General features: G+C 60.7%; 1 protein-coding gene across 2 annotated transcripts; it reads left to right on the top strand.

Moving 5' to 3' along the window:
* Window positions 1–135: 135 nt before the first annotated feature.
* Window positions 136–25596, top strand: PLEKHA2 (pleckstrin homology domain containing A2). 2 transcript variants are annotated; one of them, XM_048047296.2, is made up of 12 exons: window positions 136–278; window positions 9631–9794; window positions 11416–11472; window positions 12906–12954; window positions 13712–13809; window positions 15731–15877; window positions 18559–18705; window positions 18849–18917; window positions 19082–19152; window positions 20715–20778; window positions 21411–21488; window positions 21880–25596. In XM_048047296.2, the coding sequence occupies exons 2-12, from the start codon at window positions 9654–9656 to the stop codon at window positions 22210–22212; spliced, it is 1254 nt and encodes a 417-aa protein (XP_047903253.1). In that variant the 5' UTR covers window positions 136–278; window positions 9631–9653; the 3' UTR covers window positions 22213–25596. The 2 variants fall into 2 exon arrangements, with proteins under 2 accessions (XP_047903253.1, XP_066839715.1); XM_066983614.1 differs by lacking the exon at window positions 136–278 and adding an exon at window positions 4948–5104.
* Window positions 25597–27114: the final 1518 nt, after the last annotated feature.

Here is a 27114-nt window from a genome sequence, read left to right as displayed (position 1 = left end):
CAGTCACAGAGAGATTAAACTTTCTGGTGACTAATTTGTGCTCTGGCTGTCACCACCACCTCTGGGAGATCTCGCTTTTCCTCTTTCCACCAGGCTTTCCCTTTGAACCCTCACGAGGAGGTGTGTCCTGCAGGTGCCTATTGTTACAACCTGCCAGATTGTGGTTATAAGGAGAGGTCCTCCTGCAGCCAGGGCCCCTTTGAGCTGCTCTGATGAAGACACAGCTTGGCTCAGCAGATCTCGTAGTCCAAAGAGAAGAAAAGCAGTGCCTGGCTGAGGTAAGGAGGAGATGAGGGGCGCGAGGTGCAGCTGGGGGACGCTGGGGAGCTCCAGCCCCGAGCAGCTTCATGGGAAGCTCAGAGGGATCTTAGTCAGGACAAAGCTCCCGAGGCTCACTGGTGGATTCTGTGGGATCCAGTGCCAGGCAGCAAACAAGCAAACCACTTTTCCTGTTATTTCCTTTGTCTGATGCTTACGAATGTGAAAGCGTCTGCACTGAGCCAAGCAAGCACCAGTGGTCTGCTGTGGTGGCTGATAGCATCTGTGGGAAAGTCCACGGAGCCTCAGCCAGGTTTGGAGAGCCTCCTCTCCTCCGTGCTGCTCAGCCCTTGACAGCCAGCAGTGGTGTGGGGCTTCTTGGGGTTGTGGGCGCCCAGGTTCATCCTCCCGGCCCTGAAGTCTGCAGAGGGCAGCGTGGATGTGGGGCTGGCCCCGGGGCTGGTCTCTACCCAGCTCCTGGCGCTGCTGGAAAGGAACCCCCGGAGTACTTGGTGCTGCTTCGCCTTGTAAAAGAGAGTGTTAGGAGTGAGGAATGAGAACGAGGAGGAAAAAAAAGGGAGGAGAGAGCGGGATGTCCGGGAGTGCGGAGAGGACAGCGAGAACGCGGCTGCAAGAAATGTGATGCAGGGCGAGACGGCAAACTGCTGACTGAAAGCGCTGCCTCTGCTCCTCCAGCACAGCAGCCTGCTGGGAGTTTCCCTTAGTCATAATGTGAGAAAAAAGGGAACAGGTACTGAAACCAAAAAGGGCAAGTTCAAACAGAAGAGAAGACATAATGTGGCGTGCTCGGATCCAGCTGCGGAACTCACTGCTGCAGGACGTTACCGAACCGACCCGGTGAATTTTGCAGGATAAGAGGGCCAGAAATCCTGGGGAACAGGAATGTCAAGCCCTGTTCGGGTGATGCTCACAGGGCCACGCTCTTGCTGCGGGCCGGGAGGTGTCCCAGCAGCACCACGGGGCCCTGCTCCTCCCCACAGCCTCCAAAAGGACAAAGGATGCTTTCCCCTGGGGGGCTGAGGGGGGCATGTGGACCTCTGATGGGGCAGAGCCCTGCTGGCCCTCGCTGCTACCGGGGGGCGGGGGGGGTCTCCTGTGAGGTCTGGGGGCTGCTCGCACTCCCAGAGAGAAGCTGCAGCAGCAAAATATATCGAAAGCATCGCAAGAGCGCTAAAGGCTCTCCCAGATAAAGGAAGAGCACCAGCGTGACAGGCTGCCGTGTGACCGCCCAGAGAAACAGAGCTGCCGCAGATCCAGGCGCTGATGCGAGTCACAAGGTCTGCAGAAGATGCCCTGGTATAAAAATACCCCGTGGAACAGTTTAGTCTCCGCAGAGCGGGCAGGGGTGGGGGGACGCAGCAGCTGGCAGGACAAGGCTGGGGGAGCTCCGGAGGGAAACGCCGCTCCCGTCCCACGCAGCGACGCCGAAGCGCAGCCCCTCCAGGAGTGCGGCTGCTGGGAGGGATGCCCTGAGCCTGCGGGGCTGCCTGGCTGCCCGGGGACCTCCCCACCAGCCCAGCCAGCAGCAGCCGGGAGGCAGCGGCCGGGAACTGGTCTTTCCAGAGAGGCAGCGAGCAGTGGGGAGGAGAGGACAGGCATGGGGCGGGTGAGGGCTATGGGTGAGGCTGCGCTGAAATCCCGGCGCTGAAGCTCTCAGATCGCGCCTCTGCCACGCTGTGCTCACATTTCAAAGTGTGCCCGTGCCCCTCTGTGCGTGTTGTAACACGGGCACAACGTGGGTGTAAGTGGGTAAGCGGGCAGCGGGCTGGTGGGCACCCAGGGCTGAGGGCTGAGCTTGCCTGGGCTTGGCCCCGAACCTCGCCCGGCCCAAAGGCCAGCCCTGCTCTGAGGCAGGAGGGTTGCTCTTCCCCCCAGTTTTTTTCTTTTTGAATCTAAGTATAACCCAGTTGTTGTGGCCTTCGTTTCCATAACTAGTGGTTTTCATGCTTCAGGTTTTGGTTCCCTTCTTATAACACCCTCAGAAGCCCTGCAGTGAGCGCTCGGCACTTTCAAACTGCCCCTGTCGGTATCTGCAGCTGGGCAAGGCTGGGTGTGAGGGTCTGCGCCCATCTGTGCGGGCAGGTGGGCAGCGCAAGCAAGAGCGCGCCGGCAGATCCTTCCCTCGGGAGGTCCACGAGGGGCAATGCCCAAATCCTGCTCTGTTGTGCACCCGGGCTGGAGCCCCCCCTGCGCGTATCAGCTTGTGGTTACGCACGGCCCTGCCGGCAGCTCCCTGGGAGTGCTGGCAGCTGCAGATGTGCAGGGAGGTCATCAGTTCTTTCCTCCTGATGTAATAAGTGATGTGTCTGGGGCTGCGGCTCCCAGCAGGGTGTGTGGCCGGATTGTCCCCCGTGGGGCAAGAGCGGGGGAGGTGGATGAGCATGGGGAGGGCAGGCTGCTCCTCGGGCACGTGGCCGCGGTCAGCCTGCAGCGGCGAGGAGAGCAGCCCCGGCTGCAGAGCTGCACAGAGCATTTGATTGTGCTGGATGCTGTGCTTTGGATGGAGACAGGGTGGGGGAAGCAGCCGGTCAGAGCCCAGAATGAAGTTTCTTGGGAAAATCGCCTCCTGCCCGAAATGCTGGGAAAGCGCCACTTGCACGGTGTCTGAGCGAGGCACGCTGCGCCCAGCACCGGCCCAGCACCGGCATCGGTTTCGCCCGCGTGGGGAGAAAGTGCTTCAGGGCCAGATGCAGCAACAGCATCGGCCAGAGAAAGCAGGGGCTTTCCGGGGCGCCTGCTGTGTGGTGGGATCCCACGCTGTCCTGACCACGCAGCACGGGGTTCCTGCTCCCCAAATCCACCCCGGTGAGCTCCGGCAGCCTCTCTCCCAGGCCAGGCTTTTGCAGGACCCACAGCCCAAGCTGGGCAGCTCGTCTCTGTTCAAGGCCGTGCTCAAGCATATGCTTGAAGTCCAGCTGCCCCGGGCCCCTGCCTGCTGTGCTGCAGCGCTGCCTCTGCGAGGGGTGAGAGGCGGCCCTGGGCTGCGACAGACTGTGGTTTCATCCGCTCGAGGCAGTGACACGGGCACAGCGCAGTCACACAGAAATGAACACACATGGTTTCAGTAACAGCATTTGGGCAATCTTCTGTAACATGGAAGGAAAAAAAAAAAAAACACTTTGTTCTAAAAATGACCCAGGCCATAGGAAATGCTCAGGGTTGAGGCAATGTGTTTACTTAACAACACTTCACACAACAAGCTCTAAACTCTGCAATTGCTCTTGGAGAGGAAAAAAAAATATATCTTCTAATGCCTGACGCTGAATCTTCAGACTTGAGTCTTGCCTTAAAATATGCAAAGGCAAGAATGCCCCAGATGCATCAGCAGTGAGGTGCGTGGAGCTGGAGACCAGGATTATTTGCGCTGCCCGGGAGCAAGTCCTGCTGCTGACTGTATGCGGACAGGGGCTCTGCAGACCTGTCCCTGGGCGTGGGAGCACTGCTGAGTTTGTGCTAATTCAGCCCCAGCCTCTTGAGCAAGTGACAGGCTCACCAAGTGACTAACAAGTGACAGACTGATGCAGCTGTGAGGTTTTCTGGGTGACCAGGCAGCACCTGCAGGCCCTGCGGGTGATCAGTTGCCCCCTGCTCAACGCGAGGAGCAGCCTCCCCCCAGGCAGCGTGTGAGGCTCGCACAGCAGCGACCCCGAGACTTCATCCCAAAGCGGAGCAGTGACTCACGCTGTTCTCAATGCTCTGTTCTCTCAAAACATCGGTTATTAACTCCAGGCTTCGTTTTTGCAACTTTCCTGGGTGAGGGAGAACCGCAGGGTTGTGTTAGATGCTGTAACACGTGGGTAACTTCGTAGATTTCACTGCTGGCTTGCCGGAGACCTCACCTGCTGCAAGGGCACCCGCAGCGTTTTTGGGAGCGGAGCTCTGCGGTTTGGACACCCGACTGCTGTGCTGCACAGCACCGTGCACCCTCCACACCCACGAGGGCGATGCGCCGACCCCTCCGGGTGCTTGCTCCCTCCCAGCAGCCCTGCTGCTAGTGCCACGGTGGCTTTGCGTGGGCTGCGTGTGTGCACAAACAGAAATCTGGCTGCGTTTTCAGACGGCTGTGAAAGTGTGCAAGGAACTTCCATTTGCGGGCATGCTTGGACCTGAACAAAACCGGGGGGCAGTCGGGTCTGACGGGGAAGCTCCCCTTCGGAGATGCAGGCTGTGCTCGCGTGGGCTGTGACACCTTTTTCTTTAGGTGCCATGGGAGCAGGAAGGGGTCTGTACAGCGGTCGCGGTGCCCCGCAGGGGTTGGAAGCCCCGGGACTTTGCCGGGCTGAGGCCTGAGCTTAGGACGGGACCCCTGGGGCGCGCCTCCCCCCGAAAAGCTCTCACCCGAGGACCCGCTCCTTATTTTGAGCGCCTGAGCTGGCGGCGCGGGCGCTGCCCGTGGGGCTGGGGTCCGGCTCCGGCCGGGGGGGGGGGGGGGGGACGGGACCGGGCTCTCGCTCCCGCAGCCGCCCCCACGGAGCCGCAGGGATGGGACGGGGGGGGGGTCGGCGGGGCGCCGGCTCGGGGGGGTTGTGCCGGGAGGGGGCCGTCGGGGCAGGGGCCGAGCCCTCCGCAGCCGCTGCAGGTGCGGGCCGGGTCCCGCGGCGGCCCCCCCCCGGCCCCCGGGGCGCCCGCCGCCCCGCACTCACATCCGGGGCCGGGTTTGCTAATGGGAGACGTAATTAACCCGGAAAAAAGCGACGGCGGAGCCGCGGGCACACCCCCTCCGCCGCCCGGCCCTCCTCCGCGGCTCGGCGTGCGCGCAGCCCGCAGCCCCCGGCCCGCTCCGGCCCGGCCATGCCCGGGGGGCGCAGCCCAGGGACGCCGCGGGGTGAGTGCGGGGCCCGGCGGGCGGGGGCGGCGCCACGCGGGGCCGTGGGGGGGTCCGCGGGGCCGCCGCCGTCGTGCCCGGGGGCAGCGTCCCCCCCGCAGCCCCTCCGGTCCGGGCGGGGATGGGGACGGGGACGGGGCAGCGCGGATCCCCCAGCATCCCGGGACCCCCCAGCATCGCGGGGTCCCCCCCCCAGCATCCCGCCGCTGCCGGCTGGGGCTGCCCGGCGGAGCCCCCCCCCTGCCCCCGAAGGGGCTTCCCGGGAGCGGGGTCGGGGCTGGCGGTGCCCGGTGCCGGCGGGCGGGCGCCTTCCCCGGGGCTCGGCTCTGGCCCGGGGACATCCCCGCGGGTCCGGGCCGTCGGGGCGGGAGCGCTGCGGAAGCCCCCCCCGCGGGGCTGGCGGCACCGGCCCCATGCGCTGGGGGCGGCCTCGCTGCCCGGGGGGGGTCGCGTCGCGGTCCCGCACCCCGAGGCTCCAGGGGCAGTGCGGGGACAGAGAGCGGGGGGGCGGCGAGGGCTGCTCCTGCCGCGGCGTTTTTTGGGGGCGGGGTCCCCGCGGGGAGATTTGGGGGTGCGGAACGCACCGGCCCCTGCTGTGGGGCCGTGCTGCAAGGAACGGGTAGCAGAAGTGCAAGAGAGGATTTAATCCGCAGTTATGTAAAGCGCGTTCCCCAGACCGGGTGTTTCTGCGCGGTGAAACGGAGAAGTGTACCCTCGCTGCTCCCAGCCTGCTTTCAACAGGTTAATGATTTCGTTAAGGCACGTCTGGATCGAGCAGGAGGTGGCTGCTGGGCTGTTCCTACGCTGTCTCTGTCTTGTGTGCCTGCCACCAGACAGACGTCGATAGGGCAAGCTCTGGGAGCTCCTCTGCGGGGCAGGTCGAAGGAAGTAGCGCTGTCACCGCCGCGGCTCGCAGCCCCGCTGACACGGGCGGTCGTCCCGCACCCCGCGTGGCACCGGGGCGGCTAGGACAGACGGACGGGGAGAGGAGGAGGAGGAGGATGCCGTGACCGTCTGCAGGCACCGTGGGCCGCGTAGCAGAGCAAGGTGCCGAGGATTTGCCTCCAGCCAGCGCCTCCGCGGTGCTCCGGGTGGCAGGTCTGCAGGCTGCGTTGGCTTCCTGCTGCCAGGTTTCCGTGGGCAGCGCTCCCGTGGCTGTAGCTGCGCCCTGAGCACCGGGAGCGGGGTACAAAAGGGCACGGGCAGCCGCGGTGGGGCGGCGCTGGCGTCCTGGGGGTGCTTCCTGGAAAGTCTGGCACCGCAGCCGCACGTGAGGCCTTGGAGCCAACAGGAACCATGTAAGAGGGTTTGCATATCAGGATGGCTCCCTGCCCGCTCTGCGTCTTGCTGGGCAGCCGCCCTGCTTGGGGGCAAAGGCAGCGGCGTGCCTCCATCTCGGAATACAGGGGGAGGGGGTTTGGCACCTTGTTGTGCTGCAAATCTTCCTGTGTAGCTCGATTGCTCTTGTCATCCCATTAACCGAGCTTGAAAAGGGTTGGCTGTACGTTTTGGTGGGATACCATGGCCCTGGAAATGCTGGTCAGCCAGTCAGCCCTGAGGCTAGGGAGAACCCTGGAAGCCCTCGCTGTGCTGCTCTGCACATCAGTTCTTGAACTGGATCCGGGAACAAGATCCTGCGGGCCTGGTTCAGTGCAGTGCTTGGGAAGGTCTCTGGGCTGTTGCTGGACGGCAGGTTAGCCTGCGTGAGTGAGGCCCAGGCATCGTGGCAAATCGTAGCTTCGAGTGCCCAGGTTTCCATCACGGGTCTTGTCTGAAGCTCAAGCACCTCCTCCTGCTAGGTCTGCAGGGCTCGTTAGCACTTCTGAACAGCGATCATTTTCTGATTCTCTGCTCAATCCCTCTTATTCTCCCCCCCCCAGATCTAGTCTTGTGGCCTTCCTATGGCAAAGGCAAGTTTGGGTCCTGCATACAAATATTTATAACTCCGAGTTTACAAAGCGCTGTGTAAATAGTAAACATTAGTGTCAACTGAGCTTGTTCTGGCCCTCGCGGAGTTCCCGAGCAGGAGGACCAAATACCCACATCCTGACAGAGCTGGAGCTGCTACTTTTGTCATTTTCCTATGGGAAAATGGAATTCCCAGCGGCCGCAGGGAGCCAGGCAGCCCGTGTGCCGTGAGGGGCTGGGAGCAGACAGGGAGCGGCACGGCCCCGGAGGAGGGATGGGGAAGATTCCTGCTCGCTGAGAGCAGCGCAGTCCGGAAGGCAGAGTTTGGAGCGATCGTTATCTCCTCTGCCCGATGATTTTTGCATATCCAAGTGCAATCTGAGGTCAGCTTGCACGGAAGAGTCGAGCTGCTTTGCGTGCTTTCAGGCGAGCCCCTGCTAATCCAGGATGGCGAGGGGGGAGATAAGGAGCCGCGGGAGGGATCCCAGGGGTCCGGCACCGCAGCCACGAGGAGCTGGGGACTCGCCCCTGAACTGCCTGCCAAAGCCAGGTGGTGCTGCACCCCACCTCACACCTTTCTCTTCCACTTCATAAGCAGAAATCTCTGGATTTTTGTAAGCAGCAGGAGGCGATTAAAGAAGCCTGGTCTGAACGTATTAGTACAGTTGAAGTCGGCTGGGAATCTGTTTTATGTGCACTCCCCCACCCCACAAAAATAAACCCACAAAAAAGCAGTGAAATGTGAAGTGCCCACATAACCTTTGCATCAGCCAAACGTGTTGTTCTGAAACAATCCTTTCTACTGAAGCAGTGCAGTTTCCCCCCGCGCACAGCCACGATACCCATCTCTGGAGTGCTGACGTGACTCTGAGGTCCTGACGACAGGTTGCCTTGTGCGCTGCCACCTCTACCTCCGCAGCTGCACCGCAGCTCTTGCACAACACTTGCCACTCCGGGCCCCGCTCCACTGCAGCTATTCAGCTCAAAAATAGTATTTCCTCCTTTTCTGCATGACATCTTTTATTTGTGCAGCCTCCTCTTCTGGCACCTGCACGAGGCACCTCCTTTTCTACCGGACAAACCGCACCAAGCTCAGCGTGCATCCTCTCGGTAACCGCTGCCTGCGTCCCCCGTAACCGGGGCTGGGGGCTCTGCCCGAGCTGCAGCTCGTGCCTGGCCAGCCCGTGGGTCTCCGTGCTGGTCCTGCTCCTGCTGCTGACGGGCAGCAGAGTGCCACGAGGTGCCACGGGGCTCCTCTCCCCGTGGCTCTGTGGCTGCTGTGCGCAGTGGGCGGGTGCTGCTGCCGGGTGTGAGCGGTGGCAACGCACACCCGCTGCCGCTGAGCCAAAGTGGCCGCTGCTCCCGTGGGGCGGCCAAGGGCGATGCTCAGTCTCGCCCACGTCTAGCTCCCACGGGGATGCGAGCAGAGCCCGTTCGCACGCACCCTGTCCTTGTGCTGCCCGCTCGGCGGGCATCGCGCTGCGGCTGCCCGGGTGTTGGGCTGCAGCCCAGCTCGGCCGCCGAGCCGAGGGGCAACGCTGCAGAGGGTTTGTGCCCCGAGCAGCCCTGGTGACACGGCTGTGCCCCGTGGACATTGGTCATTGTTTTCCCTGCTGACTCTGCATCCTGGCTGCACACATTTTCTGCTGGAGTTGCAGATTGTTTTCCATTTCCTGGGAGTGTGCTCGGACTCTCTCTAGCGCGCAGCCTGCCGCGGGGTTATTTTTTGTTGGCAGTTCCCGGGGGCCTTGCGTTGCCCGGGGACCTTTGCGGCTGCTCTGCCCCATCTGGTGGGGCCGTGCTGGGGCACGGGGCTGTCCCTCGGCGTGGTCCATCCCTGCCCTGCGGACCCTGCCGGCGCTGGCTGCAGAGCCTGGGAGAGCCACGCTGTGCCGAGCACGCCCGGAGCTGTGCAGCCAGGCCGGCGAGCTTTTGTTCAGCAGCGTGCGGTGATCGAGTCCATCTGTGGTTCCTGCAGGCACCCTGGTGTCCAAACTCCTGCAGTTCCTCCGCTGAGCTATTTCAGTCCTTGCTCACTGCTGTTCTGCCCGGCTCTTGCCTGCACCCGGGGCCGTCACGCTGGCACCCCCTCCTTGCCACAGAAGCGTGCTGGATGACTTCTGTGTTCGTCTGGCAGCTTCCCCGCAGCGCGACTGCATGGCGGGACAGTTTCATTTTGCTTTTACTGTGTTGGGCCGTGAGCTTTGGAGGCCTGGGAGAGGCAGCAGGAGTTTGGCTGGGAGCTGGGGACAGCTTGAGAAAAGGGACCTGCGGGAAGCTCCAGTGGCCGTGGGATGTGCCGCGGGGGGACGGGATGAGGAGTGAAGCCCCTGGCTGCTCTTTGGAGCCTTGTGCAGGCTTCTGCGCCCTTCCAGCATCCCTCGCTGGGGTGGTGGGACACATCTCTGCAAGGCCTCATTCCTCAGTGAGGGAGGCAGCTGGCACACCCGTTTGGATCAGTCCCGGCATCAGTCTCTTCCCTCTTTCCCTCTGTCATCTTTGTGCTGCGCGCTGGGACGCGAGCTGGGGGCTGAGCCACCGCCCAGGAGGAGCTAACGGAGGTGGGGAGCGGGGCGCGAGCAGAGCACCCACCTCTCCCCTGCCCTGTCCCTCTCCAGGGTGATGCCAGAAGGAGCCCGGCATGCCGTACCTGGACCGACAGAACCGTATCTGCGGGTTCCTGGACATCGAGGAAAATGAGACCTGCGGCAAGTTTCTGCGGAGGTATTTCATCCTGGACACCCAGGCCAACTGCCTGCTGTGGTACATGGACAACCCGCAGGTAGAGCTCCGCGGCCGCGCTCTCGCCTCTCGCTGAGGTCGCTCCCTGCAGCTGCCCGGCGCGGGGGTCCCCTCGCTGCGCCGCTCTGCCAGCCACGAGCCTGTTCTCCCGAGGTGACGCCGGGTGTGCCCGTCCCCGTGCTGCTCGGGCGGGTTTGGCTCGGCACCGAGAGGCCGCTCCGCAGCAGAGGGTTTGGTGCCGCCTGCTCTGGGTGCCCTGGGGAATCTGCCCTCCCGCCACAGATTCTGCGTGGCGTATTAAGTGATGCAGAAAGGAGGCCTTCTCCGCACAAAAAAAGTGGAATATAAAAATATAAAAAAAGAGCAGACTGGTGAGGGCACGCCTGGTGTCACGGACAGCAGTGTGTCACGTTTGTGCCTGTTCCACCGCAGATTAACGAGAGGGAAATGCTTTCTGCCTGACAGCAGCACGAAGCGCAGGGCTAGGGCTTTTCCCCCCATCTATTGCTTGTGCTCATTTTGTTTTCCAAGTCTGGGGTTGAATTTTCCACTCCTGCCGCCTCATCCAAAGCCTGGTGAAGTCTGCAGGGAAGCTTTGGGTTTCTCCCTGCTCGGGGTGAAGCTGCTGGCTTGTGGAGCGGCAGCGGTGCTGAGCCTGGCCCCATCTGGAAGCAATCTGTCATTTCCAAGTAGCCCGGGCTGGTTCCTGCGCTGGGCTTTCTGAGGAAGCAGCAGCGCGGTGGGATTACATCTGTTACCAGCCTGGGTCGCCAGCGGTCCTGAACTCTGCATCTCTTTGGACATCGCATCCAAAGAAAATAAACGCGGAGTTCCTATTTGCACGTGCTTGGCTGCGCAAGCAGCCCCAAGGCCGCAGCAGCGTCTCCTTCCTCTGCCCGGCCCCGCTAGCGATGGGCTGGAGGCTGCCACGGGCTGCGCTGGGCAGGAGCCGACGTCCTGGCACGGTGTCGGGTCTGGCACCCCTGTGGCCCAGCTGCTGTGGTCTCCAGCCCCCCCCAGCAGCACTTTACGCCAGCAGAAGCAGTTCACACCTTGCAGGAGCCTTTGGAAGCGCTGTGCCAGCGTGAGGTGCCGCACGTCCCCTGCAGTTCGTGTCTTGGTGTAAAGGCGGCGAAAACAGGAAGGATAAAAGGTCCTAGAAAATACTCGTCGGCTTGGAGTGGTGTCACGTGGCAAATGTTCTCAGCGCTTGGGGCAGCTGAGTCCCTGCCTGGTGCGATGCCTGCTGCCTCTGGGGGCTGCCCTGGTGCTTGCTGTCAAGCTCAAATGGCTAAGAGCCAAAGCTGAGCTCTAGGACGAGCCTCCTGGTGCTGCCGGTGGTCTGGGCAGGCGCCTGCCCCCCGATGGGCATCTCCCCGCGGCTTCTTCAGCGGGGAAGGAGAAGTGCCCGGCCACAGGGCCAGCAGCCGCCTGGCGGGCGGTAGCGCAGCCTCGTGCTCGGGGCCAGAGCTCGGCAAGGCACTGCTGGGAGGGACGGGGGCACGGGAAAGGTGGGCGCTCGGAGAGGGGCAGCGACCGAGCCGGGAGCACGGCTGGCGCTTTCGCCGCTTGGCCCTAAAGATGCTGAACGTCGGGCGCTTGGCTCGCCTCTTGCCTTCTCCCTCTCGTTTCACTCCCGTTGCTCGTTTTGTGTTTTGCAGAACCTGGCCATCGGTGCGGGTGCTGTCGGATCTCTGCAGCTGACCTACATCTCCAAGGTAAGGGCAGCGGGGCGGGGATGCCCTGTGCTGTTCCCTTACCCCGCAGTGCTGCCGGGAGAGGCGCGATCCTGCCCCGTCCCCGTCCCCCCTGTGCGCATCGGGGGCGTGGGAGGAAGAGGAACCGCTCTGCGGTGAGGAAGGGGCCGGCGCCGGATGGGAGCACGGCATCAGTGGAGTTGGTGGGGGCTGGGGCTGGGGCACCGAGCCCCGCTGCAGCCTGCGCCGGCCGGGGACGTGCCCAAGCCCTGCGGGAGGTGCCGTAGAGATGGGGATGGAGATGGCCCCACGGTCCCTCTTGCTGTCAGGCAAAAACGGTGCAAAACCCAGCAACTGCCACGCAACCTGGTAGCACGGAGCTGCGGGCACGGCTGTGTGCAGCTGCCTCCCTCCCCGTGCCACCCGCTGCACCCTGCTCCTGCTGCGTGGGGGCTCGCAGCCCCTGCGCCGGGTCCCGCTCGTCATCGGAGCCGGGGAGAGAATCGAACAGATCTCCGTGTTCCTGCTGAATCATGATTTATAAATTAAGCTCAGATGAAGCAATGCTGGGAGGCTGAGCCTTCCCCGTTTCAGAAAGAGCCGCACTTATAAATTATATACGTCTTAGTCTGTTTGAAAATTGCTGTAGGACAGCATTTGGTCACAAACTGCAGGACTGGGTTATGCCCGTGGCTCTAACTACCAGCTCTAAATACGCCAGAAAAATGGAGGTTTGCTTGAGAAAACATATTTAAAGCATTATAGACTGGCGCGGAAGGAGGAAGCCTGTCAGAATAAATACTCCATGAATGCTGTGCTTGGAGCCCCGGGGAATATTATTCTTATATAAACGATCCCTACTCTTTAGGGAGAAACCACTGCTATTTTCCTTCAATTTTCTTAATTGCTGACAAGAGCGACAATGTTAGTCCGGCAGAAACGCGTACTTCCAAGGCCCTTGAAAGCTTTCTGCTCTTCGCAGTGCAGCTGGTGCCTCGAGGGGACGGCGGCGGAGGAAAGCCCGCTCTGGTGCTGACCTTCCCTCGGGGCTGCCCGCCCGTGGGCTGCGCGGTGCCGGGGACGGGCGGCTTCCCGCGCTCACCCAGCAGTGCTGCAGCTCAAGAACTCGCCCTGGGGACACACCGAGCCCCGGGCCGAGTGCCGCGGGGGGCTCTGGGCTGGGACGACGGAGCACGGTGCCCAAGGGGCAGCACAGCGGTGCCGCTGCAAAGCGCGCCTGCCTGGGCGGTGGGGAGCAGGGGCTGCTGTCCGAGCAAAGCGGGCGCTGGGGTCGGCGTCTCGAGGCTGTGCTGTCAGCCAGGGGCACGGCCGGTGCCTGGGGAGCGCCAGCTTCCCCTTGGTCTCGTGCACATGCATGGAAACTTCCACCTCTCTGGCACGTTGTTAGCGTTTATGGTTATCCTTCATTTTTTCTTTCGTTTGCTCTGTCGCAGGTCAGCGTCGCCACCCCGAAACAGAAACCGAAAACTCCGTTCTGCTTTGGTAAGCGAGGGGACAGCAGTGGGGCCCGGGTGTAGCGCGGGAGGAGCGGCAGCACGGGCGCACGCTTGTCCCAGAGCAGCAGCATTGCCTTGGCAGTGCCTCACCGCGGGGGCTGTGACTCCGCACAGCGACCGCAGCACGCAGCGCGTTCCCACCTGGGTGCGCTCCCCGAGGGGCTCTGCCTTCTCCGTGCTGCGGAGCCCACCAGGACGGGGCTGGGGAGCGCCGGGGCAGCTCTGGTAGCACAGCGGGGCCCGCGGCTGCTTCCGCCAGAGCTTGTGCAACCCGAAACATCCCCGGCGCTGCGGTGCAGAGGTCCCCGGAGAGCTTCCCCTGGCCCACATCCAGCAGGCAGCGTTGCTGCGGGGCCAGAGGGACCCGTCCCCAAGGAGTTTCCCAGACCCTGCCTGGGTCTGCGCGCACGATTTGTAGGAGAGCTAAAAGTGCTGCGGGAGGGAGTGCCTCAGATGGTTGAGTCCTGGTTTGGGCCATGCCACAGCCTTGGCCTAAGGTCCCTGCGTGGCTTCAGTGGCACTGGCGCTCAGCCGTGGTGTAGGGGTGCTGCCAAACAGCTGCCGCGTCCCCGCTGCCCTGGGGTTACAAGGGGCAACCGTGCAAGAGGCTACAAGAGCGGTGTCTGCAGGGTGCTCTGGGATCAGGAGCTGAGAGCTGCTGCCTTGCAGAGTTACTCGTTTGTTCTAATAACGCTGAGCACTGAGCGGGGTTCCCTAACTCTTCTGTTTCCCTTCTCTGACAGTTATCAATGCGTTATCTCAGCGCTACTTCCTGCAAGCCAGTGATCAGAAAGACCTGCAGGACTGGGTGGAGGCTCTCAACCGGGCCAGCAAGATCACGGTAGGTCGTGCCGTGCCCTAGGTCGTGCTGTGCCTGTCTCTGCTGGAGACGTCCCCATCCCCGGGAGCTCTGTGGCTCTTCTCCCGCTGTCCCTCCCGCTGGCGGGGGCTGCACGTAACCGATTCCCTGCTGCGGCTGTCAAAGGGCTTCTTTCTTGTGCCACAGTAATTTCCTTAATCCTTCTCCTTCCCGGAACACTTGGTCTTGTGATGAGGCGCAGCAAATGCGCTGCGTGGTGGGGCATCGCGGGGCTTGCTCTGAAGGAGTCGGGGTACCGCAGCCTTCTGCATGCCCGGCATCAGCGCAGCCACTGGTTAATGCTGGTAGGACATGATGGATAGTTTAGGATTGGGGCTCATCAAATAACCTTTTTCCTTGTACTTTTTGTTTAAAATCGCTGGAGCGCTGTGCTGTAGTCCCTGTGTGAAACTCATCTGCAAGACCAGGCCTGGCTGGTATTTTCTTTTTCATCTGCGAATGCATTAAATGTGACAACCTCTGCACCCGAAGCCAGCAAACTGCCTGCACAAGCTCTGGCTTGTGCCGCCTGCCCGCTTTAGGGGCTCAGGTGGTGGTGTCCCACAAACCAAACCTCCACAGACGGGTGGGAGGCAGGGCGCTGAGCCGCTGGGCTGGCAGCGGGGCGGCCGGGGCTGCAGCTCCTGCCTCGAGCTGATGCACTGCGCCCGTGCCCGCCCTCCTGCGAGCAGCGGCTCGGGGTGGGAGATCGTGGCCGCCCCCCTCCCTCTGCCCACGCTTCTCCTTGTGCCCGGGTTTCCTCCGGCTGCTCTGTGCTGCAACGGCTTCCAAGGTTTGGTGTCGGTCCCCAGGGGCGCAGGGGGCTGTGGGGAGAGCGTTTGGGGTTTAGACCCTCGGCAGCCTCTCATCGTTCTCCCCGCACGCTGAGCAGGGCTGGGGGCTCCCCCAGCATGGGGGCACCCCGGCCGTGTGGGCATCTGCACCCAGCGCAGGCCGATACCTGTGGGACGGGAGGATGGGGCAGGGGTTTGGGCGCTGCTCCCGGTGCCGAGGCCCAGGTTCAGCCTCCGCTTCTCACGGGGACTTTGCTCTGGGCGCGTCGCCCGGTTCCTGCTGCTGCTCGGGCGGCTGCGGGCGCGAGGCTCGTGGCGGCTGCGGGGACGAGGACGGGGGCAGTGGGTGCTGCTCTGCTCTGCTCTGCGCGGGGAGGACGCCTTCCCCTGTGCATTGGGCCAGCGGGGAGCCGCAGCCGCTGCCCGTACGCAATGTCCCTGCGCCCGCATGGCGAAACCGCTTCCTGCAGCTCCCCGGCACCGCTGCGCGGGGCTGAGGCAGGGGCCGGCACCGGGGAGGGGCTGAGCTGCTGCTGCTGCGTGCGGAGGGCAGGAGGGTGGCCCGGAGCCCCCGGTTAGTGCCGTTAGAGAAGCGGGGGTGCTGGCCGGGGGGAAGCTTGGCCGCCCGCTGCTCTTCCCAGAGCTGGGAAACCGGGCGGGAGCTGGGAGCTGTGTCCCTGCCCCAGGTCCTGTGTCGTGCAGACGCAGCCTGCCCGGCGTGTCGGTGTAAAATAGCACCCGGCCGTCTGTGGGGCCCTGCGGACGTGCTGCAGCTCAGCCTCGTTAGGCGGCTGGAAGCTCCTCGTTAAGTCTGGCTCGGAGTGGGGCCAATTAAAGGAGCAAGTGTCCCACAGATGCGCTGGGCTGCAGAGGCAGGTCGCAGGCTCCTGCGAGGTGATGCCGAGTTATTCACCGCCTCCTGTCTCACTGCCTCCTGTGAACCGCCCGGGTGGGGCCGTGCCCTCCTTAATTGGGGTGTCCCTCCTTAATTGGGGTGTCGCCTCCCTTTTATTTTTCTTAAAGGGCCGTTGCTGGGTGCAGGTGGGGAGGACGATGCGGCGGTGCCTGGAGCAGCTCCGTGGCCTTCAGCCGCTTCCTTTGTCCTGCAGGTGCCGAAGGGCGGTGGCGTCCTGCCTGCTGCAGAGATCACGAAGCCCCCGGCGGTGCCACAGGCGCAGGATAGGAAGCCTCAGGTTGCCTACAAAACCGAGATCATCGGGGGCGTGGTGGTGCACACCCCCATCTCCATCAACCAGGTGAGCGTCCCGGCCGCGCTGCTCTCCGGCAGAAGTGCCAAGTCCTGCCGGTGGCGGCCCTGGGGAGCCACGAGAGCAGCAGAAAGCGCACGGGTGTGCGAGGCTGCTCCTTGTGAGCCTGCGGGCTGCAGCTCGGGCCGGGTTTTGGAGCTCCGCTGCAGGGACGAGAAGGCTGAAACCGGGAATTAATGCGGAGATGTCTCAGAGCAGAGGACTGCGAACCTTGCAGCAGGGCTGCAGGCTGGCAGCTGGTGCCCGCTCCCACGCCGCGTCCCTGCTCTGCCACTCGGCTGCAGGCTCCGGGCTGGGTTGGATGTGACACCAGCGTGGCACTTTGTGTCCGCTCCCAGCGCTTTTAGAGCGGCTGGTAACGGGATAGGCAGGAAGGTGGCAGCTTCCTTCGTGACGGGCGAGGGCACCTTTGCCACAGCCACGCTTTGTGCCCTGTGAGTGTCAAGCAGCACAAGGAATGGAGGAATACTGTTAAATACCCAGCAGTAATGGGCTCTGTTGTTCCCTAACCCGTGTGCTGGAGCAGCAGAGCTCGTGGACACGGCCCTGGGAGGCTTGGTGGTGTCCCCATGGATGGAGGCTGTGCTGGCCTGCTCCAGCCGGGAAGATTTGGGGTGAAGGGGCAGCAACGCACGATGTGGGGTCCAGGGGGAGGCGGTTTCTGGTTATGGGCTGCCGGGAGGCTGGTTTGCGTTTTTCATTTCTGGAAGCCAGCTCAGTGCCTGCCAAACCTTCCCACTCGGTGTATAAATAGCTGCACTTAGCACCTTGAGCACCTCTGCTTTGTCTCGCTCTGAATTATGAAGAGATTGGGGGGGTGAGGAGGAGGGGGAACCTGCTGCCCCTGCTCTCTGGGCACCCCACAGCACCACCTGGCTCCGGATCCTGCATCGAGGTGCTTGGGGCAGGGGGACCACGTGCCGCCGCCCCCATGGGAGCATGGCCAAGGGGCCGGTGGGGATTTCTCCGCAGGGAGGCAGGTGGAGGGACAGGCTCGTACCCGGGGTGGTGGCTGGCACCGCATCCCACGGTCCTGCAGTCCCCTGCCCTCCACTTGTGGAGGGGGAGCACGGCCACTGGTGGCCCCCGCCTCCGGGTGCTCAGCAGCCGGCTCTGGCTCCCGACGGCGGCAGCACTAAAAATAGAGCAGGAATTAAATCATCGCAGCACTTCTCGCTGCCGGGCGCTTCGCACGCTTCCCCATCTGCGGGGGCTGCTGGGGAGTGGGGCCGCGCGGGGCCGGGGCTCGCGGCCACCCCTCCCTGGTGCCCCTGAGCAGTGAGCTTGCCTTGCCCTCCTCCCCCTGCCACAGCTGCCCAGAAGCGGCGAGCTCCATCCTCAGCCCTTGCCTGCCTTTTCTTTCACAGAGGAGCTTTTTTTGGAGGTGATGCGTCAGCTGCTGGGCTATTTTCTGCGCTCTTGCTGCTTGCCCTGGGGTGAAATGGCTATTCTTCCTGCTGCAGCTTCCTGGGCACGCTCGTGGTTTCCTGGTCCTGCCCTGGGGTGGACGGTGCTGTCCCCGGGCAGCTCGGTGACTGCGGGGGGGGCCCTGCCCCTGCTGCACCCCCAGACCTGCAGCAGCATCGCCCCAGCTCCTGGGTCAGTGCCCACGTCTGCCCGGGGGGGTGGTTTGGGCACGGAGAGCTGCCCTGCTCGGCGGGGCTGGTGCCGACCCAAGGGAAGGTCTGGGGTGCCCGGCTGCAGCTCGGGGCCGGCCGAGCTGCTGCTCGTCTCTGCCCTGGAAGAACCAAACGCCGCCCCGAAGGTGCTGGAAGGAGCAGCGCGAGCGCGGGGCAGGTCGCTGGTTAACCGCACCGGTACTCGCTCAGGCGCGGGTGCCATATAAGGCTGGCTGCTATGGCAATTCGCAAACCTCAGCCTCAGAGCAGAAGGAAGGGGTTGGAGGGGCAGGAGGGAAGGAGATGAGCACAGAGGTTTCATCTCGAGCCATCCTCCACGCTGCCGCGGGGGGGGGAGGGCCGGCGCCGCGGGGAGCACGGCGATGCTGGCTGGGGGCAGCGGGGGCAGCGGGGTTTTTCTACCTGAACTCCAAACATCGCGGTTTCCTTCGGGGAAATGCTGGCTTGGCTGTGAGAATGTGGAGTGGAGACTTTATGGCTCTCCTGAGCAGTTTATTCCCGTGATATATTGCTTTCTCTAGCTGGAAAGCGTCCCTGCCTTCCAACTTGGGTTTGTCTGGCTCCAGTTTCCAGCCGGTGGTTTTTGTTCTGCCTCCTGCCAGATGAAAGAGCTCTCGTACCTTGCCTTTCCCCCAGGACCTCTCTCTGTTGCAGCTGAGTCACTTCTCAGGGTTTGATAAGCCAGGCAGATGAAGTTCAGCTCCCCTGCTGCAAGGGATTTCCTCAGCCCTCGAATCCCCTCTGTTTTTTTTGTAGCCTTTCCAATTTCTTAACATTGTTTTTAACACGTGGGCACCATAATGGTGAGTTGTACTTCAGCAGCAGTCTGGAAAGCCGAATGCAATGAGAGAAAATCCTCTCTCCTCTCATTCATTACCGTGCTCGTGTCCAGGCAGTGCAATCAGCCCTTTGCATGCAGTGCTGTGCTCAGGGCGTGCTCTGGGTCGCCCTCCCCTCCAGCTTTCCATCGGGGAGTTCCCCTCCCTGCTTTCTCCGTGCCCCCCCGGGTAACCGCGTTCTCCTTTGCAGAATGGAGGGGACGGGGCAGAGGGCAGCGACCTGGCCGCCCACCCGCTGCTGCGGCGCTCGCAGAGCTACATCCCCGTCTCGGCCACCAAGCCGCCCGCCGGGCCCCCTGCCATCAAGAGCGGCTACTGCGTGAAGCAGGGGAACGTGGTGAGTGCTGGGTGCCTGCGGGGTGGCTGGCGCTGGGCTGCTGCTTCCCCTGGCTCAGGGGCGCTCCGGATGCCACCAGCATGTCCCCGGCGCGGGGAGAGCGCAGGGCCCGGCACCGAGGGGTTTCCTCATCTGTTTTCCAGAGGAAGAGCTGGAAGCGCCGGTACTTTGTCCTCGACGAATTTTCCATCAGTTACTACAAGTGCGAGCAGGTGAGCGGCCCCCACCCCTGCCTGCGTCCGGCTGCTCCCCGAGCAGAGCCCTGGGGCTGCTCCGTCCTGCGCTGGTGCAGGAGGGGGGTGCTCGCAGGCGCACCCCGGCACCAGCAGCCCCGCGGGGTGCCCCAGCCCACCCCGGTCTTCTCTCGTCTCTGCAGGACAAGGAGCCCTTGCGTTCGATTCTCCTGAAGGACGTGTGCAAGACCCACGAATGCCTGGTCAAGTCTGGGTAATGCTTCCTCCTGTTCCTCTCCTGGCTGCTCCTGCCGTAACCCCACGTTGTGCTGGGGGCCGGTGCAGCCCCCCTGGCCCCAGTGTGCCGAATGTGGGATGCTCATCCCAGGGAGACAAACGCCTGCCTCGCTGCTGCTCCTGCTGCCGCGGCTGCCCTGCTCTCCCACCCACCCTCGCTGCCTCGCAGGGCCGGGGCTTGGTGCATTCCCCAGCGTCGCTCTCGCTGTGCTGAGCCCTGGTCCGACGACGCGCTCCCCTTGCGGCGCCCGCGCTGCTGCTTCGTGGAGGCTGGGGGGTGTCGGGGGGCCAGCGGGGGGGCTGAGCAGCCACGGGGGGCTGCGGCAGGGAGAGGGCAGCGTGCCCTGAGAGATGTTAACGGGGGGCTGGGGGGGCCCGGCCAGGCGAGCACGGGAAGGAAACCCAACGCCCTCTCTCGGGGAGCCCCGGGGCAGTTTGCTGCCGCTCGGCGGGTGCGCGGCTGCGGCTCGTGAGTGCTCGCTGCTGTTTCACAACCCTGTAACGCCGCCTGCTTCTCCCCCCCGGCGCTGCGCAGCCCTCCAGAGGGTCCTGGGGGTGGGCACCACAAGAAGTATACAGGCCTCAGCAAAATGCTGAAGCATTCCGGATGTGTTGCTGTTGCCCTTCCTTGGTTTTTGCTCAGAGGCGCATCCAGAGTCCCCTTCTCCCATCCCTTCCCCTCCAAATCCTGAATTCCCCCGTTCTCCCCTGGAAACCCTCTCGGCTGGAGTGGGGGCAACAGGGGGACCCCTTCTCAGGGCAGCGGGTCCTTTGGCACCCCCGTCCTGCGGTTCGCTCCTGCATTATTCCCAAGTGTCTCGTGCTTGCTTTCTCCAGACATTCTTCAAACATCCCGGTTTTGGTTTGCTCTTAAGAAACTTCTTTTCCTTCAGCTTCCCCAAGCAGGCTGGGGAAACGTGGATGCAGGATATTGTCATTCTGTTCTCCTCCTTGTGCTGATAGTCATCTCTGTGGCAGAGGCGTGCTCGCACAGCTCTTATCTCTCTAGATTAAGGAGTATGAGGCCCTGCACAGTAAATAGCATCATATGACAGAAGAACAAAGGTGTTCATAAAGCAGCTGAAAGCTGGGTACAGGCGTATTCCTTAAACTATCACAGGTGGCTACACAATGTCTTGGGAACAATTTTATTGCAGATAACGCTGATAAAATCAAAGTAACTTGAAGATTTGCAATGAAAATGAACTATGAAAACAAACTTCTTTAGCTCAAGTAAAAATATAATTCATTAATATAGCTTTGTATCAGTTATTCTTAAGAGTCCAAGTTTAAAATGAGAGTGGGGATTCCGGGTCTGGGGAGGGGGCAGAGGCTGAACTGCAGGCTGCAGGAGCTGAAATGTTTGTGGATAGAGATGGTGGTCCCTGGGGAGCTGGGCTTTTGTTACCAAAATCCTGATGAGATTGCTTGCCCTAAATGTGTCTTTCCCCAGCACTCTCTAGGTGTGAGGGTAAATCTGTCATTTTGCTATCCACGGTGACGTCTGGGTAATGACTGTCTCTTTCTTGCTGTTCCTAGTGACCTCCTGATGCGGGACAACCTCTTTGAAATCATAACGAGCTCCAGGACCTTCTACATCCAGGTAAGGCAGCCGAAGTGAGATGGTTCCTGAGCCGAGGATGGGTGGAGGCGGTCAGCAAGCCAGGGCATTGTCAGGCCTCTAGTTTACTTTTCTAGGCAGTAAATTCCACTGCTGACAGCCAACGCAAGCCACCCTCCTCTAACCAGGACGTTCCCCAGCAGCCTCAGCCAGCAAACATCAGCGGATGAGCTCGTACACGACTGTGCCCGGCTTCGTGGCACGGGCAGCGGGGAGGACTGCCGGGTGGTTTCACTTCTCCACTGGGGCTTATTTATAACAGCAGCTACTTGTGCGAGCAGGAAAAAGCAGAGACAAAAGCACGCGGTGATCCGATGAGCATCCCGAGCGTGCGGGGCTGTGTCTGCACGCCCTGGGTGCTGCAGATGTGGCCAGCCCCCCCCCCCCCGCCGCCTCCTTCCTTGAACGCTTTGTCCATTCCTCACACAAAACGCTGCGATGTGCGCGGCCGCCCGTCTGCAAGTGAGGACAGGGTGGTGCGGTCACTTCTGAGCAAGCAAGAGGTAGCAGCAGCTGCGCTGGGGGGCCGTGGTACCCCGTGCATCGGTCAGCCCGACGCCGTGGGGCTTGGAGGCGCGGGGGGGGGACTGACGCCTGGCTGCTGTGGTTTGCAGGCGGACAGCCCCGAGGACATGCACAGCTGGATCCGCGCCATCGCAGGGGCAGTTCAGGCCCTGAAAACCCGCCCGAGGGTAGGTCATATCCTTTCTGCTTCGTATTTTGTGTCAAATAATGATCACGTCAACTCACAAGATGCCTGCTTCAGGCCTGTGTAAACGCTCGGTTAGCCCGTTTCGGGGTGAGGTGCCTGCCGTCCCTGCATTTGCTTGCCAGTCCCTTGAAAAGGATTGAAAAGTGAGATTCGGCTTCCAGGCTGGCCCTGGCTGAGCCCTGCTCTGCTCTCGGAGCTTTCTGATGGCAAGGGGCCATTGAATTCAGACTGTCAGTTTGCTTAGCTTTTCTTTCCTTTCTGCAGAGCATGCAGAGGGCCCAATTCTGGTCCCCAGAGCTCTGCAAATTGCTCACAGCAGCTGCTCGCGCACACACAAACAACCAGCACTCACTCTGCATCTGTCCCTGCAGGAAATCTCCTTCATGAGGTCCTGCTCCATGACCAAGCCAGCCCCTTCCCAGCAGAGGCAGCCGGCGGAGGAGAGGAGAGCGCTTTGCAAAGCCCCCTCGACCTCCTCCTGGCAGCCGTGGACGCCGGTGCCCCAGGCGGAGGGGAAGCAGCCGGCGCTGGCGGAGGTGCCCGTGCAGATGAGGGACGCGGTGTTCGTGCCGGCGTTCACCGAGCGCGATGTCGGTGCTGTGCCGGGCCAGCGCCTGCGGCACAGGTCGGAGCCGCAGCACTTCAAGGAGAAGTCCTTCGCCTTCGACCTGGACGATGAAAGCATCCGGACCTCCGACGTCTGACGGCGCCGAGCCACAACGCGGCTGCAGGGCGCGGGGACTTCGGGACGCATGGCCACTGCCGCACTGGTGGGGCTGGGCGAGCTGGTCTCCTCGGTACTTCTGCCCAGCCCTTGGGACCTAGCCTGCCCCGTTGCCTCGGCTGGGACGAGATTTGGCTCCTTTCCTCCACCGCCGCTCCTTCACGCGGCGCCGGGCTGGGCCAGACACGCTCCCTGGTGCCTGTGCTCCGCTGGGAGAAGCGGGGCTCCCGTCCTGCTCCCCCCTTGGTTGTGTCTCGGTGAGCCCGGGGGCCGTGGTCTGGCAGCGGCTGGCTGAGGTAGTTTGGGGTTTTGGCGAGCCGCCTCCACCCCGGGCGCTGCGTGCCCCCTGCACGGGGTGGGAAGCGCCAGCTCCCCACTGCCCAGTGGAGGGGTGTCCTCTGCAGCAAATGCATCATTTCTCCCCAAAAACAACCCTGGAAGAAACAGCAGGAGGACTCAGAAGCAGGAAAGGGGGGGAGTGAGGTGGCCTTTCTCGTTTCTGGATAAACGTTTTTCTCCCCTTTTGTGCTGCTCAGTCTTCCCCCGGCACAGCCAGGGAGCCGCACCACGGTGCAGCTGCGCTCGGAGCAGGAGAAGCGCTGCAACTTTCAGCGCTGACGACGTTTTTTTCCAGGAGACCAGCTCTTTACCCTGCTTGACTAATGGTGTATTGGCAAATCTGTTTGCTTTTAATTCCTTCTTTTTATATCTGTCGCCACTGCTAAGCTCCAGCAGACTCCCTGCTCAAAGCCCTCTGCAAGGTTTTAGCGATTTTTAAATGGGAGCTGCTTCTGGGCAGGCTGCCGGTGCCGCAGCGACCGGGGGGCAGGAGTATCCTCAGGTATGTCTTCAGTTCTGCACTGCATGCATTTAGGCACCAAAGAGACGTGCCTGAGTGGTGAAGTGCTTTTAAGAAAAAGCAACAAAAGCCGAGTGTTTAATGAAACTCGGAAGACTCGTCCAACTGGCCTGTTACCCGCCTTGAAATGAAAATGAGCAGAACCTTTTTAAGCAATGTGAGCCGGCCATTTCCATAACCAAATAGGCTCATGTAGGAGGTGTGACAAATAGCACACAGAAAATTGAAGTGAGATTGTCCGATATCTTCACCCCAACTACGCCTGTGTACTGCCTTGGACACCGGGAAGCAGCACGCCGCTCCTGGCTGCTCACTGAGGGCCACAGCTTGCGTGGCTGTGACTTTGCGAAAGCTGCATCCAGCCCATTGAAGCCTAGGTGCTGCTTCAGCCTCGTTCCGAGGGTCCCTGTCCAGGCCTGAATCACACCCAGAACGAGGGTTGTGCCATCTCTGTGCCTCTGGGTATCTCTGGGCCGAGTGCACCCCCCCGGTGCTCGCGGGAACCGAGCTGCCCCCGACACAGGCACGCTCGTTGCTGTCTGATAAACCAGGGTGTTGCAGCTGAGAAACCAGGGGGGCAAGTGTGGGAACTGCACGGCAAGCCTAGCAGTGCGTGGAGGGCTCTGGAGTTAGCAAGGCTTCCCTTCACTATGCACTAGTTGTTATTTTTTTTTTGTCATTACGTGTTCTCTGCTTTGCAAAATCTGCTTAATGTGCTCCCCAGAAGCAAAAACTCTGATTTGTCCCTGCCCTTTCCAGGTCTCCAGCTGCTTAACAGCTGTGCTTTAACCCAGCTCAGACTCGGCCTGGGATCGAGTGGGGTTTTATCACCGCCGAGCCCCGAGACGTTGGTTAGCCCCGCCGATCTGAGCGGGATCCGAATCGCCTCCTCCCGCATCCATCCCGTTCAGCCGAGCTCTGCTGGCAGTCCCCAGCTGCCGGGCTGGCAGGGCGGGAGGGCTGGGTGCAGGCCCACGGCCCTGGTGCTGGTGTTGGAGACGAGGCCCAGAGGGGAATTTCGTAGCTTGGCCGTGCCCTGCGGGTTTTTCTCTCCTGTCCCTTCGCACCAGCCTGCACCAACCGTGCTCCGTACAGAAAGCGTGGTCGCTTCGGGGAGGCTTTGTGCTCAGGCCTGCGCCTTTGTGCCCGCGGCAGGACGGGGACGCGTGGCTCCGAGGAAGGGGAGGCGGTGGCAGTGCCGGGGGCGGGCGCAGTCTGAACGTAGAGGCGTTTTCGTTTTTCACAGAATCGGTTGACCAACACGTGACTTGATAGCAGTATGTTGTCAGATGGCATTATTTTGCTTTCCCGTGGTCTGTTCTAGTCCACGAGGAGCGGCTAAAGGTACACTTTATACAGCCTGTGTGAGGCGGCGAATGGGGCCTCCCGAATCCGGTGGGCGAGAGTGGCTCAAAGGGGTTTTGTGTGGAAATCCTGGAGAAAATTGAAGCTATGAAAATGAGTGGGAATCGATGCAAATGGTACTGGGAGAATGTTAATATTTGTTATTTAATTGTAGAAACCTAGGTTATGCTCTTCCTTTCCCTTTTTGCTTTATTTGCACTAGTGTTTGAATTTTTTTCTCTAGGCTGACTTGCTGTTTGGCTAGTTAGATGTTCTCTTTCAAAAAATGTTTTAATAATTTGGTAAGACTATCAATCATAAAGTTACAGCACTTAGCGATATCAGCACTCTGACCTCATTTCTGGAAAACATTAAATGCACGGGGACGATGGTTACTTTGTGCAAGGCTTCAAAAACACAGAGTACCAAGTATTTTTGTTGCTTGATAATTGCAAAGTTTCCTCGGGCCTGGGATGGTAAAGCAGAAGCTTGTTGCGCAATTACAGTTAATTATCCAGGAGGAGAAGCTACCAGTGGCTCCAGTGCGGTTGCAACATTCTCGTTTCTCTCATTCCCACCCTCCCTCCGTCTTCAGGACAGCGTGACGGCCTCGGCGGTGGCACGTGAATGTGGGACTAAAGCCACAGAGCCGGCCCGATCCGTGATGGTGATCCCCTTCCGCAGGTGGGGTACCGGCGGGGAATTTCTCTCCTATCCCAAGGACAGACAGAAACACGGCCAGACCTCGATCGGTGCCCCGCGTCCTGTAGGTTTGCCTCTTGGCCCTCTGGTGATGGGGTGAATGCATCGCCCTGGCAGCTGCCCTGTGTCCTGCATGGGCCCCTTGGGAAATGAAGTTTGTGCCAAGTTTTCCCTGCTTTAGTAGCGAGTGCGGGTTTAAGGTATGTTGTACAGAAAGAGTGAAGTGAGGAATGGGTTTGCTTTTTCTGTATGAAAACTCCCAAATGGTTTCAGCCATCGGTCAGTGCTGGCTGCATGCTCCAAGTGCTCTTAGGGACCGGGATCCCTCGCCGGGCGATGCTCCACAGCCCGTGGTGTTGATCGTCTGCCTCTCGCGTGTAAATGCTGGCTGCAGGAGATGGAACTCCCTTTTTTTTGCCCTGTGTTTTTAAATAAAGAAAGAAATCCCAGTTGCTTTTCCAGGCTGTCCATTGGCATTGTGTATTTTGGGTTGCAAGTCCTGAGGGGGGTCAAATGCCATCCCTGCTGATGTAAGATCCCCCAGATCTTACTCAACTTGAGCACTTCCATAGGTAAGTGTCCCAGTAAAACTCTTGCTTTAAAACTGTTTTTTCTTTTTAATATTACATTTTCCAGTGCGGACTAGCTGAGTACGTTTCTCGTGGTCATTTGCAGTCTGTGCTGTGTTGACCAGGACCGGAGCAGGGTCTCCGTTTTTCAGGACTCCTTGAATAAATAGACAACAGAGGAGGAGGCTGTGAAATAACTTCTTCTCAGACCAGCCTAGGAAACCCCTGCTGCGACCGGTTGCAGCTGGGGGCATAAACAACAGCAAAAGTGCAACGGGAGCAAACTTTTCCCAGTTACTGAGAGCTGGGAAGCAATCCTACAGAAACACAGAAGGGTTTGGAAAGCTTCACATGTGAGCTACGCCATTTTACAAAACAGGGTTTAATGGTGATTGATAGATGCGTTCCTGTGAGAAGTGGTGCAATTTTTTTTATTTTTTTACTAACAAACTAGCATAATCGAGGACTAGTAGTAATCCTAATAACTTCAAAGAACAAGGCAAGCAAACAAACTTGCTGCAAAGTTTCTAGGGCAAATACTGCAGTGGTGGCTGCTGAGAACTGCAGACAGCGTGGATGAGAGTCGAGCCTGGGGTGAGGGAGGCTGAGCGTGCGGAAAGGCTGCGCCAGAAACGCCTGGAAAGGGCTTGAATGCTGCTTTCCCCTCCTTGCGCAGACGCTTGTCTCCTTCCTACTCCTCTCCTTTTCGCACTGCGCAGGACAAAAGCAAACTCCGTGGGCTGGGCAGTTGTTGATGGCATCAGGAATAGTGCAGGACACATAAATGCTGCTGTTGTGCACACAGGTAAGTCTTGTGTAGGATGGGAACGAGCGTCATTAGAAACAAAAACATGAACGTGCCTATCTTTAAAAAACAGGTTTAGAACCTTAGCGACTAATTTTTTTCCCAGCCCGCCATCAAAAGGATACTGTAAGACTGCTTTTCAAGCTATGTTCCCCATTAAAATGAATCAGAAATCTGCTTAAAAAACGAGTGGGTGCCCATTAGAAGTGTGTGTGTTGCGCTGAAAACACCAGAGATGATTCATGCAGCAGAGCGGTATGTAATTGCACTGAGGCAGGCAGCACGGTAAAGATTTTTTCCCAAACTAGAGAGAGAAAGAATTGATAATATTTCTGACAGGTGTATGAGAGTTCATAAATAACTCTTGGCCTGCGTTTTAAATAGCGGAGCGAAGGCAAGTGCCGGGTGCCACGAGCGTGAGCCCTCTGGCACAGCCAGGCGCACGGCCTTGCAAGCAGGAGTGCATTGCTCTCTTGCCTTGAGAGTTTGACGGGATTTTTTTTCAAAAGCTTTTCCCCAAAACAGGTGACACTGCTGGCATGGAAGTAAGGTGAGGAGACTTGCTATGTCACGTTCTGAAAGCGTTCTGTGTGCTCTGAGCTG

Source organism: Anser cygnoides, chromosome 26 (genome assembly GCF_040182565.1).
Source record: "Anser cygnoides isolate HZ-2024a breed goose chromosome 26, Taihu_goose_T2T_genome, whole genome shotgun sequence".
Taxonomy (NCBI): Eukaryota; Metazoa; Chordata; class Aves; order Anseriformes; family Anatidae; genus Anser; species Anser cygnoides.
This window is presented reverse-complemented; position numbering and strand designations above follow the sequence as displayed.